Here is a 12,335-nt window from a genome sequence, read left to right as displayed (position 1 = left end):
CTTCTGCATTCAGTTCTTCTACAATCTCCACACACTCATCTGCTCCTTCAAGTTCCTCCTCTGCCACAACTAAACCATCCACAGTGCCTACTACCTCCACTACTCAGACCCCTCAAAGTAAGCCAACGGTGCCACTCGACTTCAGAATGCTCCTGAATTACTCAGACCAACTGGATAACAAGTCGTCTCCTGAATTCATCCAACTCAGTGATAAAGTTTCAAAAGAGGTGAGTGTCTTTCTGTCAGTTTGCTTTACACCAAGAAACATTTCCTTCTTCCTCCTTCATTGTTAGAAAAGCTTGTTTCCATTTCAATCTATGTTTTCAGGTTTTTCTTTGTAAAATTCATTCTGCACTTTCCTTTAATGCTCTTTCAATTTCCTGAACCTTCTTCTTCCATTACAGGGTAGAGGGAGTGGTGGCACTGAGCACAAGGCAGAGCCCAGAGGTGGGCTTTGGGGACACTCACACGTTGTCCTGATTTTGTTCTGGCCCCTAAGAGACGTGGATTAGATGAGTTTGATCCACGGGTGGGCACCCGGACACGTGAATCATAAAGCCTGTCATACGAGGAGTATGCAATGATTTCCATCCCTCCATCCATTTTGTATCTCGCTTCACTTACCTGAATTCTCGGTATTTTAACACCATTTTTTTACGTTATCGATCTTTTCCATGCTCAACATGGTATAAATGATTTTACTTTATCTCATTTTCTGTTTTCTTTTAAAATCTCATCAGTTAAAATCAGCTTTCCCGCTCATTACGATCACTTTTATCCTTTGTGGTTTTCATCTCCTGGTCCTGGTGACTTACTCTCTCTTTTAGTCAGGTCCACTTTCCAGTTTGGTTGTTGGGTTTGATGAAGTTCCTCTGCGACCGAATGACAAATTTTAGCTGCACTTGGACAACAGAAGCTCAAAGTCTCAAGATGTACTGAGGTCCAAATCAGAAAGTCAAAACCCCATCTGACGAATAATCAATTCCATAAGCCACTAATAAACACCGCAATATATTTGTTCTTCATTTTGGATGGACAATGCAGTGTTCTGCCACCGTAAATACTCGCTGCAGTGTCACCTGATGAATCTGTTTGGGGGTCGACTGCTAGTAATGGATCTCCGTCCCAACAACACCTCACCCACAAAAAATCAAAATGGGTTTGTGTAATAAAAAGCATCGGCCACATCAAAATGAAACCAAAGGCTCCAAATAAGAGCTTAGACAGTCTCAAAAAGTTAAAAAAATGAAAATTGAACATGAAACCAACCAGTTGCTAATATCAGGTGATAGGATTGTCCAGTTCAGGACCACTTTAAAAGCTAATCTGCAACCACACCTGGACAGAACAGCCCACACTCACCCACATACGCTGCCACCTCAGAGGTACCAACATCTGTGAGATAAGGAATGTGACGAGACGAGGGTCCATGGGGGTGACTGAGACAGGCTGTGACAGATCAGAGAGAACTCCGGACCACCGCATGTACAAGAGAGAACAACACACACAAGTCTGCTGTCTAAGTGGCACCCACCCATGAGGCTCCATAACTGATGTGATTGTTTCTTCTTGATGTCTTTCAGCTTTACAAAGTGTTCCGCCCGCTGTACCCAAACACCCTGATAAGAGTGATAATCAACAAATTCACGTGAGTCCTGCTGGCCTTCACCTTGTCTCCTTGGGCATCTTCCGTGTTGGCCAGCTTTGTGGTATACCTCAACATGGCCAGCTGCAGTGCCAGGCCTCCATGTCCCCTCTGTAATAAGACCCTCTTCTTTATATACGCAGAAAAGGATCTGTCATCGCAGAAACAAAACTGGAGTTCACCTCCAACGCCACCACTGCTGATGCCCCTCAGAGTGCAGATGCTGTCCGAATTCTTTACAATTCGATCAATTCATCGGGTTACGTGGGAGTCCTGCCTGTGGACCGATTGAGCATTCAGTCTGACAGTAAGTGAAGGACACCTCCATGGGCTCCGTGTTTCCTTCCTAACACCTCATAATGGCGTCTTGTCTGTCCTCTTCTTCACAGCGGTCACCATACAGCAGCTTCCTCTGTCCACCACCTCAGTGGCATTCCAGACTCAGGTTGGCTTCATTTCAGATTTATATAGCAATTCAAGTGTGGCATACCAGCAGCTGGAAAATAAGACCCTCGTGTGGGTAAGTGTCATCCCCATAGTTCCTGGCTGTTTCTGTGCCAATGCGGGCTGAAAGCAGAGCCCGGGCACCAAGTTAGAGGAAGTGTTATATTCAGGTGACCTGCGCCATCATGGCCCTTACATTTGTATTTCTATCTTTCTTTCCCAGTTGCTGTCCATCCTGAAGCCATACTACGGTGACCCGGTGCAGTTGGCGTTGAACTTCAGGTATGACATGTCCATCATCGTTTGTCTGCCCAAAAATGTCTAATGTCACTTACCCTGTCAGATGAAGGGGACATGCCCACCTAATGGGCAACTGAGTGCTGAGCAGTGGGCAGCAGGTGGGCAGTCATATTTATGGTGAAGTTTGGAATTCTTCATCAGGAGATGTGTGGATGTCCAACCCCTGATCATTAATCAGGGTAACAGCAGGCACTAAATGGCAGGTTGGCAAAATCAAGTGTCCTCTATAGATGTGGGCTTTGATATCAGCTGATATGAGCAGGTCAGGTGAGCAGCAGAGATTACCAGTTTGGTGAAGTGGCAGTGTGCCATCCAGCTGTGACTGATCACACACATCACACACATCACAATGTGGCATTGGAGTCCTGGAGGAGGTCGGGGGTCCCACAGAGGGCTGTCTGCCCATATCAGAGGACCATTACGCTAACCGTTGTTCTCTCTCAATTACCAGTAACAACTCCAACTGGGTCTCCACGAGTGTCAAGCTTCAGTTCAACACGACTGTGTTTGTCAGCTCAACGGTCCTCATCAACAACATCCTGCAGAGCAGCAGTCCGGTCCCACTGGTCAAGTACACGCTGACCGTCAATGGTACGTACCTGGAATTGCTTTGTGTCCCCCTCAGTGTAATTCTCAATATGAGCTCCGAGATTTCTTATGGCGTTCTCTCATCTTCCTCAGCCATGCCAGCTGTGCCACTCGCTTACAACATCTTCACCTACAATCTGAGGATTCTTAACAAGCAGTTCTCTAGTGACATGAGTAACCGGTCATCAGCGGCGTTTGCTGAGCTCAGCACTCAACTGAAACAAGCGGTAAGAAGTTCTTTGATTGCATGGACACCTCGCTAACGGACCCCCTGTTATGTTATAGAGCACCTTTCATAATCGCTGAACAAGACGATCTCCAAACAAGAGGGTCTCCACTCCTGCCCCTGCAGTCGTATCAATGTCATGTATGTAGAGTGTTTGGCTGTGTGCCTACTGAGAGTGTAAGGAGCTCTAAAAGAGGAAGGAGCCACTGCAGGGCACAAAGTGCAGCTTTCTAGCACCCGATTCTTTGTCTGCGGCCGCACGTCCGCCCTCAAGTTGCTAACCCGCTGTCTCCTTTTATTTTTGGCAGCTCCTAACGCTCTTCCAAATCAAGAATGGCTTCACTGACCTCTACGTCACGGACATGAAGTAAGTGACCGCCTCGTGCTGACCTCTTCCTCCATGGCTTGCACTCACGCCAGAGCCCACCCATCACACCAGGGGCCTCATGCATAACGGCATGTGTACGGACAAAAGCAGAAATGTTCGTATGCACAAAAAAATCCAGATGCATAAATCTGTGAGAACAGCAACATCCACGTTTCTTCTTCTTCTTCTTTCAGCTGTTCCCTTTAGGGGTTGCCACAGCAGATCATCTTCTTCCATATCTTTCTGTCCTCATCATCTTGTTTTGTCACACCTATCACCTGCATGTCCTTTCTCAGCACATCCATAAACCTTCTCTTAGGCCTTCCTCTTCTCCTGTTCCCTGATAGCTCTATCCTTAGCATTCTTCTCCCAATATACCAAGCATCTCTTCTCTGCACATGTCCAAACCAACACAATCTCGCCTCTCTGTCTTTCTCTCCCAACTATCCAACTTGAGCCGACCCTCTAATGTCCTCATTTCTAATCCTGTCCATCCTCCTCACCTCCAAAGCAAATCTTAGCATCTTTAACTCTGCCACCTTCAGCTCTGTCTCCTGCTTTCTGGTCAGTGCCACCATCTCCAACCCACATAACACAGCTGGTCTCACTACCATTCTGTAGACTTTCCCTGTCACTCTTGCTGATACCCGTCTGTCACAAATCACTCCTGACACTCTTCTCCACCCATTCCACCCTGCTGGCACTCTGTTTTTCACCTCTCTTCCACAATTCAATTAATCTGTACTGTAGATCCTAAGTATTTAAACTCATCTACCTTTGCCAATTCTACTCCCTCATCCTCACCATTCCACTGACCTCCCTCTGATTTACACACATGTATTCTGTCTTGTTCCTACTGACCTTCATTTCTCTCCTCTCTAGAGCATATCTCTACCTCTCCACCCTACTATCGCTACAGATCACAATGTCATCAGCAGACATTATAGTCTACAGGGACTCCTGTCTATTCTTGACTGTCAACCTGTCCATCACCATTGCTAATAAGAAAGGGCTCAGAGCCAATCCCTGATGTAATCCCACCTCCGTGACTTCTACTGCAGACCTCACCACCATCACACTTCCTTCGTTCATATCCTGTGCCATTCTTATGTACTTCTCTGCCACTCCCGACTTGTCATTTGCTTTCTCCAGGTCCACAAAGACGCAATGCAACTCCTTCTGGCCTTCTCTAAACTTCTCCATCAACATCCTCAGAGCAAACATCACATCTGTGGTGCTCTTTCTTGGCATGAAACCATCCTGCTGCTCACTGATCATCACCTCACTTCTTAACCTAGCTTCCACTACTCTTTCCCATAACTTGATGGTGTGGATCATCAATTTTATTCCCCTGTAGTTACTGCAGTCCTGCACATCCCCATTATTTTTAAATATCGGCACCATTACACTTCTTCTCCACTCCTCAGGCATCCTCTTACTTTCCAAGATTCCATTACACAATCTGGTTAAAAACTCCAGTGCCATCTTTCCTAAACACCTCCATGCTTCCACAGGTATGTCATCTGGACCAACGTCCTTTCCATTTTTCATCCTGTTCATAGCTGTTCTTACTTCCTCCTTGCTAATCTGTTGCATTTCCTGATTCACTATTTCCACATCATCCAACCTCTTCTCTCTCTCATTCTCTTCATTCATCAGCCTCTCAAAGTACTATTTCCATCTGCTCAACACACTCTTCCTCACTTGTGAGTACGTTTACATCTTTATCCTTTATCACCCTAACCTGTTGCTCATCTTTCCCAGCTCGGCCCCTCTCTGTAGCCCACCGGTCCTTTTCTCCCTCTGTAGTGTCCAGCCTTTTCTTTAGCCTTCACCACCTCTCTCTTCACCTTGCACCTTATCTCCTTGTACTCTTGTCTACTTTCTGCATCTCTCTGACTATCCACTTCTTTTTTGCCATCCTCTTCCTCTGTATATTCTCCTGTATTTCCTAATTCCACCACCAGGTTTCCTTTTCCTCCTTCCTCTTTCCTGATGTCACTCCAAGCCCCCTTCTTGCTGTCACCCTTACTACATCTGCTGCTGTTTACCAGCTGTCTGGCGACTCTTCACTGCCACCCAGTGTCTGTCTCACCTCCTACCTAAACTCAACCTTGTAGTCTTCCTTTTTCAACTTCAACCATTTAATCCTTGGCTCTGACCTCACTCTATTTACTCGTCTTGGTCTCCAGCATCATCCTACAGACCACCATCCTATGCTGCTTAACTAAACTTCACCTGCCACCACTTCGTAGTCTTCAATCTCCTTCAGATTGACTCTTCTACATAGGATGTTATCTACCTGTGTGCATCTTCCTCCACCCTGTGCTCCTCCCTTTTCTTAAAATACGTAGTCACCACAGCCATGTCCATCCTTTCGGCAAAATCCACTATCTTCTGACCTTCTTCATTCCTCTCCTTGACACCATACCTACTAATCACCTCCTCGTCTTCACCAACATGTCCATTGAAATCCGCTCCAATCACCACTTTCTGTTCATCACTTCATCCAACTCACTCCAAAAATCTTCTTTCTCACCCATTGCACACCCAGCTTGTGGAGCATATGCACTAACAACATTCATCAGCACACCCTCCAATTTCCAGCTTCATCATCATCACTGTCTGACACTCTTTTCACCTCCATACACTCTTGACATGCTGTTCCTTCAGAATAACTCCTATCTCATTTCTCCTCCCATCCACACCATGATAGAACAATTTAAATCCACCTACCGATCCACCTGGCCTTAGTCCTCTTCACGCACAATATATCAACCTTCCTTCTCTCCGTCATATCGGCTAATGCTTTCCCCTTACCAGTCATACTGCCCACATTCAAAGTTTCTACTCTTAGTTCCACTCTCTTTACTTTCCTCCTCTCCTCCTGCCTCACGTCTCCCCTCTCTTCTTCTCCTTCTTCTTCTTCTTCAGCCAACAGCAGCCCAATTTCCACCAGCATCCTTTTGACTAACAGTGCTGGTGGCGGTCGTTGTTAACCCGGGGCTCGACTGATCTGGTATGGAAATTTCTATTGTTATATGCATATTGACTTGGCAAACTTTTACACCAGATGCCCTTCCTGACGTAACCTTCCCCATTTTTCTGGGCTTGGGACTGGCATGAAGAAACATACTGGTTTGTTCATCCCCTGTGGCCAACTTCCACGTTCCTCCACTACATAAATCCTGGTCAGCATGAAAAATAACACACATGCACGTGCCTGCTGTCCCGCCCCAACTCCTCCCAGAATTACACCTCTTTGAATATGCAAATCAATATAAATAGCCCTTAAGTGCAGCCTTCTGTTAAAAGACAATGGCAAAAGCGCGGGGGAAAATAGAAGAATTTCAGCGAATAGCAAGTGCAGGCAAAGAAAACAGTGGTATAAACAAGAAAAGGAAGTTGATCGAGTGACATAGCGTGTCGGAGAAACTCGACACATTGCCCGAAATAAAAAAGAAGTTGTCAGATATCAATGTCACGGTGAAAAGGCGAGTTGTAGCCCACCGTCTGAGTGTCATATGAAAGCTTATTAGGGTACAGAGGCAAAAAAAAGGACACAGTGGGGAAAAAGCACAAAATCATCCATCCAATCCACTACATCATACCTACAGAGTCACGGGCGTCTGCTGGAGCTAATCCCAGCCAACATAGGGTGCAAGGCAGAAAGCAAACCCCGGGCAGGGCGCCAGCCCACCACATGGCACACACTCGGGACAATTTAGAATCACCAATGCACCCAACCTGCATGTCTTTGGACTGTGGGAGGAAACCGGAAACCCATGCAGACACAGGGAGAACATGCAAACACCATACAGGGAGGACCCGGGAAGCGAACCCGGGTCTCCTAACTGCAAGGCAGCAGCACTACCCACTGCGCCAAAGTGCTGTCACAAAAAGTACGAAATGCCAACTTTAATCTCGAAAGTTCCACTTTAATCATGTAGTTTATTTTGTCATTAAAGTAGAACATCATAATCTTAAAATTGTTTAATTCACTAGTTTCTCAAATCCCATCGTAACTGAAGTAACACATTAAATGCTTTGTTTAGTATTTGATCTTCTATGTGCTCTGTGTGTGTGAATCACTACTTGCTTCTTAAACAGGCTTTCTCTTCCTCTGACAGGACACAGAATCCATGACATTCGTGATATTCCAGCTCTCTGTATAATAAAAATACTGAGATGTATACGTGATACCATTTTCATGATGATAGGAGTTAAAGCCTGATATTAAACATGGGCACACGGTGGCGCAGTGATTGTTCCTGCCTCACTCAAGATGCTTGCTGCGCTGTGCGCGACCTTCAATTAAATAATTTACTGTAGCAGTGCTGTCTCTCTCAAACGTACTAATGTCCAATTCCTGTCCTTACTTTTCTTTCCCCAAATACCCAATCGCCACGCAATCAGCTCTGTAATAGACGTTAAGCCATCTGTAAGCTTAGAATGCCGATTCTTCAAAGGTTTTAAGGAACATTGAAATATCTTCATAGTATGTGTTTAATTATTCTATCCATCTATCCTTCCAGTGTCGCGCCAGCCTCAGCAAATACACAGCGTGAGGCAGAAACAATCCGTGAACAGGGCGCCAGATCCTCGCTAGCACTGCGGCACCGTGTCCTCACATGTTTAAGTATTAACAATATAGATCATTTAAATTAAGTTAAAGTTTTATCTGTAAAATATAATAAACATATTTTGCTGTATTTCATCTTAAAAATGATATCATCATCATATGTAAATTTATAAAGTGGCTCAGGTTGTGTAATATTATAACTGTATCTCAAGTTTCCAGTGAGGTGATTGTACTAATAAGTTCTGCAAGGAGCACCTGATGGCTGACTGAGTGCGTTTAGAGTTCTTGGGGTAAAACTGTTTGTGAACCGCGAGGTCCGCACAGGAAAGGCTCTGAAGTGTTTAACTTATGAGAGCAGTTCAAATAGACTGTGCTTATGGCTGAGGTAGCGTGTGCTTGATGCTGTATCCTGATAATTCTCTTTCCAATCGGCTGCTGTGATTCCACACACAGATACAGTGATATAAATACTCCGAGTGGTGCAGTGACAGGAATATGGAAAAAGATGATCTGCTGTGGCAACGGGAGCAGCTGAAAGAAGAAGAAGAAGGTGCAGTGAGAGTAACAACGCTAAAGCAGTTCTGGTATTTAGAAAAGTCTGACCATTCTGTGCACCATTATATTGTTACTGGTTAATTACAATCAGATGCGTTACACTAATAAACAATATGCGGTTATTTTCGGTGTATTTATAAAGCCACGTCAGGAATGTTGATCTGAAAAAGAAAGATAAACCACACAAGAACAGTAGCACTGCTTTGACGCTGAGTGCCACCAGTCTGCAAAACCGAGCTGAGAACTTGCATACGACAGGGTATGAGCTACCGTGGAAATGTGCGTGGATTTACGCCAAGTTTAGGTTTTATACATTGCTATTTCAACGTGGAAACAGGAGTACACAACATTTTTGTGCGTACGCACCATTTATACATGAGGCCCCAGGTGTCCACTTCTCTTTGCAGGATGGGCTCAGTGATCACCAGCACCACCTTCATGTACAAACCAGACACAACCACCAGCAGCGATGTGACCAACACCCTCCTGAGTGGAATCTCCCAGGTCAACCTACAGGGAATACAGCTGGACCCCTGGTCCATAGTGGGCAGTGGTGAGTTCAGCGGGCAGGGACAAGTGGGACCTGAAAGTGTACAGGGTCCTGAGAATGTCCCAGTGGTAACCTTGATTTTGGTTTTCCTCCAGCCACCCCGGTCCCACCAGCTCAAACGCCCTTCCCAGGCTATGCCATCGCCATCATTGTGCTCTGTAGCTTGCTCATCATCCTGATCCCAGTGGTCCTTGTGGTGGTAAGTGCAGTTCAGGTGGACCTCCCTGTCATGGAGCACCTTTCATATCCTTCTCTGTTGTGCTGTCTGCTCTTTCTGAGGTTTCTACGCTTGCAGTGCCTTTCACAGCTTTGACCTTAGGGAAGCCATCTAGTGTCAGTTTGTGTCACCCAGCTCCTCTGCTTATGTCCCTCTGTTTCACCTTGTTGTGCTTTAATGAGCCGATGAGTATTTTTAATTCACTGAAGATGTCACATCTAAGGGGCAGTGCCTGCGCAATACTGGGAGCCACCATAGTAAGGAGTGAATTAGCAGAGTAGTCGGTCCGAACAACTGGAGTCACAGGGCTGTGCTAATATGGTGGAGCCCAATGGTCACCAGATCATAACACTAGCAGCAGATGGCCACACAGATATAGCGCTTGACAGTAAAGGCAGGTGACCACCCTAACAGAGCGCCTTTCTCTACAGCCTCAGTATATGGGAGGCCCCCTAATATAGCGCCATTTACTACAGTCAGATGGCCTCACAGATGCAGCAGCTTTCTTGCCCACGTCTCCAAGCTCATTGAATTGTGTCCTGTCTGAGTTCCTTGTGTCACACTTTGTTGGCTCCTCATTTGACTCCTGATGTCCTTTTCCTTCTCCCTCCTCAGGCCCTGAAGACCCGCCTGTTCAAGAAGTTGGCACGCGCCTGCTCCCTCAGGTCACCTGACTCCTTTGACCTCCGCGCTCGTCTTTACGAAGTAAGTGTGCTGCTCGCAGCTCTGGAGCGCCCTCTGCTGGGCCCCCACCATGGCGCTTTGATCTTTGATCAGTGGAGTCCTCTAAGGGTTAGACAGACAAGATTTAAGAGCAGCATGGAGTCAGGGGTACCAGCAGAAGGAGCCCTGCGGTGATTTGGTGTCCTCAACTCTGTGCCATTGTTGTTTTGCAGGCCTTCTAGTAGCCAACAAGCTTGTCCTCTGACCTGCCAGGACCTCTGCTTATCATGAAATATTGTGGGCAAATATGAAGTCGAGGAGCACCCGGGCTGTCAACTACACGTCTAAGGGACTTTGATGGACAGATGGACGAAGATGGCCACTTTTGTCCACTCACTGCCTTCTTCCTTGAAATTGAGGAGAACTGCATGCCTCAGGAAACGTTGCGTTTACAAAAGAATTCAAATTCTGCACTTTGGTGTCTCGTCAGACCTTCAGGAGGGGCTTGTAGAAGTGAAGGCTCCTCAAGTGTCCTCCCGAGGGGCTGACAATGGTGGCTGGCTCTTTGGATAAAGAAATGCACTGCTTTATATTTTCTTACTGAAATAATGATTGAGATTTAATTAATTTATATATTCTTTATTATAGAATGTATTTAATTTATATCCAATAAAGTCAATTAAGAGAAGATGTGGCCTCTTGTTTTTATTGGAATCCGTCACTAACATGTGACTTCGAACAGAATAAGAGATGGCGGGGGGGCTAGGATAGGATGGCACCTCCCACCTTCTTTGGGAATATCATGAAACAGCAAATCAAGCAGAAGTTAAAACAAAAGGACGGACCCCCATGCCAAGCTGTGTGTCAGTTTTCAGACCACTGATGAAAAAGAAAGAGTAGATGACCGCTTCTTTCCCTGTCACATTCTTGAATCGCCATCTCCTATGGGCACACTTTGCTGGACTGGCTATCACATCGGCTGAGGCCACAGCATGGCAGCCATTGTGAAGATGTGGGAGTTCGTTCAGTTTGACACATCTGTTTGGAAACATGGAGGACAAGCAGAAAAGACGCTAAATGAGCCTCCGCCCTGCCCCAAACATCCAGCCCCTCCCCTTTCTACAATACAATACAATACAATACAGTTTATTTTTGTATAGCCCAAAATCACACAGGAAGTGCCGCAATGGGCTTTAACAGGCCCTGCCTTTTGACAGCCCCCCAGCCTTGACTCTCTGAGAAGACAAGGAAAAACTCCCAATAAAAACCTTGTAGGGAAAAATGGAAGAAACCTCGGGAAAGGCAGTTCAAAGAGAGACCCCTTTCCAGGTAAGTTGGGCGTGCAGTGGGTGTCAAAAGTAGGGGGTCAATACAATACAATATACAGAACAGAACAATTCCTTAAGACAGCATAATAAAAATTTTAGAATTACGGTTTAACAGTAGATGATATGACATAATTAGGTTTGATATTTTTAGAGTCCTGGAGACCTCATCCATCTAGCTGCCTCCCCATTTGGCCATGCCACGGCTGAAACATTGCTCCGATGAAAGGACCCTCTTTCCCATGATTCCTGTGATCCTCCATCAGGGATGACTTTACCATAGGCAGGCAAACAACTTGGCAGGTGGGCCGTGGCACCAATGGCCACATTTGGGTACCGAGAAGAGAAACAGAATAGGTGAGGGTTAGTATTCAAATATAATTATCATGTTACTTATGTTTAGTGCTAATGACTAACAACAGAGATGCAGTCTGTACAGTTAATCAGCAGCTCTAGTCAGGATATGCTAAACTGAAGTAGTGAGTCTTCAGCCGGGATTTAAAGGCTGAGACTGAAGGGGCATCTCTTATGGAAGCAGGAAGACCATTCCACAGTTTAGGGGCCCTGTAACTAAAAGCTCGACCTCCCACTGTTATTTTATTAATCCTTGGAATCCTAAGCAGACCGGCATCTTGAGATCTTAATGTGCTCAGGTTTGTAAGTCATGATAAGTTCAGACAAGTAAGCGGACCTTGGCCATTTAATGCTTTATATGTTAAAAGGAGGATTTTGAAATCTGCCCTAAATTTAACTGGGAGCCAGTGTAAAGATTTAAGAACTGGGGTTATGTGTTCATATTTTCTTGTTCTTGTAATAATTCTTGCAGCGGCATTTTGGATTAACTGGAGGCTGTATAGAGAACAGTTTGAACAG

At 45.6% G+C, this 12,335-nt stretch overlaps 1 protein-coding gene across 1 annotated transcript; it reads left to right on the top strand.

The window, feature by feature from the left end:
- The first annotated feature begins 6 nt into the window (after positions 1 to 6).
- LOC120541282 lies at positions 7 to 10,726 on the top strand. The gene is made up of 12 exons (XM_039772769.1): positions 7 to 227; positions 1,584 to 1,648; positions 1,789 to 1,952; positions 2,035 to 2,165; positions 2,313 to 2,371; positions 2,841 to 2,980; positions 3,071 to 3,204; positions 3,512 to 3,570; positions 9,115 to 9,260; positions 9,353 to 9,456; positions 10,090 to 10,179; positions 10,371 to 10,726. Exons 1-12 carry the CDS (start codon positions 147 to 149, stop codon positions 10,377 to 10,379), a joined length of 1,182 nt encoding a protein of 393 aa, XP_039628703.1. The 5' UTR covers positions 7 to 146; the 3' UTR covers positions 10,380 to 10,726.
- The last annotated feature ends 1,609 nt before the right edge of the window (positions 10,727 to 12,335 follow it).

This window comes from Polypterus senegalus, chromosome 12 (genome assembly GCF_016835505.1).
Source record: "Polypterus senegalus isolate Bchr_013 chromosome 12, ASM1683550v1, whole genome shotgun sequence".
NCBI classification, from domain to species: Eukaryota; Metazoa; Chordata; class Cladistia; order Polypteriformes; family Polypteridae; genus Polypterus; species Polypterus senegalus.
This window is presented reverse-complemented; position numbering and strand designations above follow the sequence as displayed.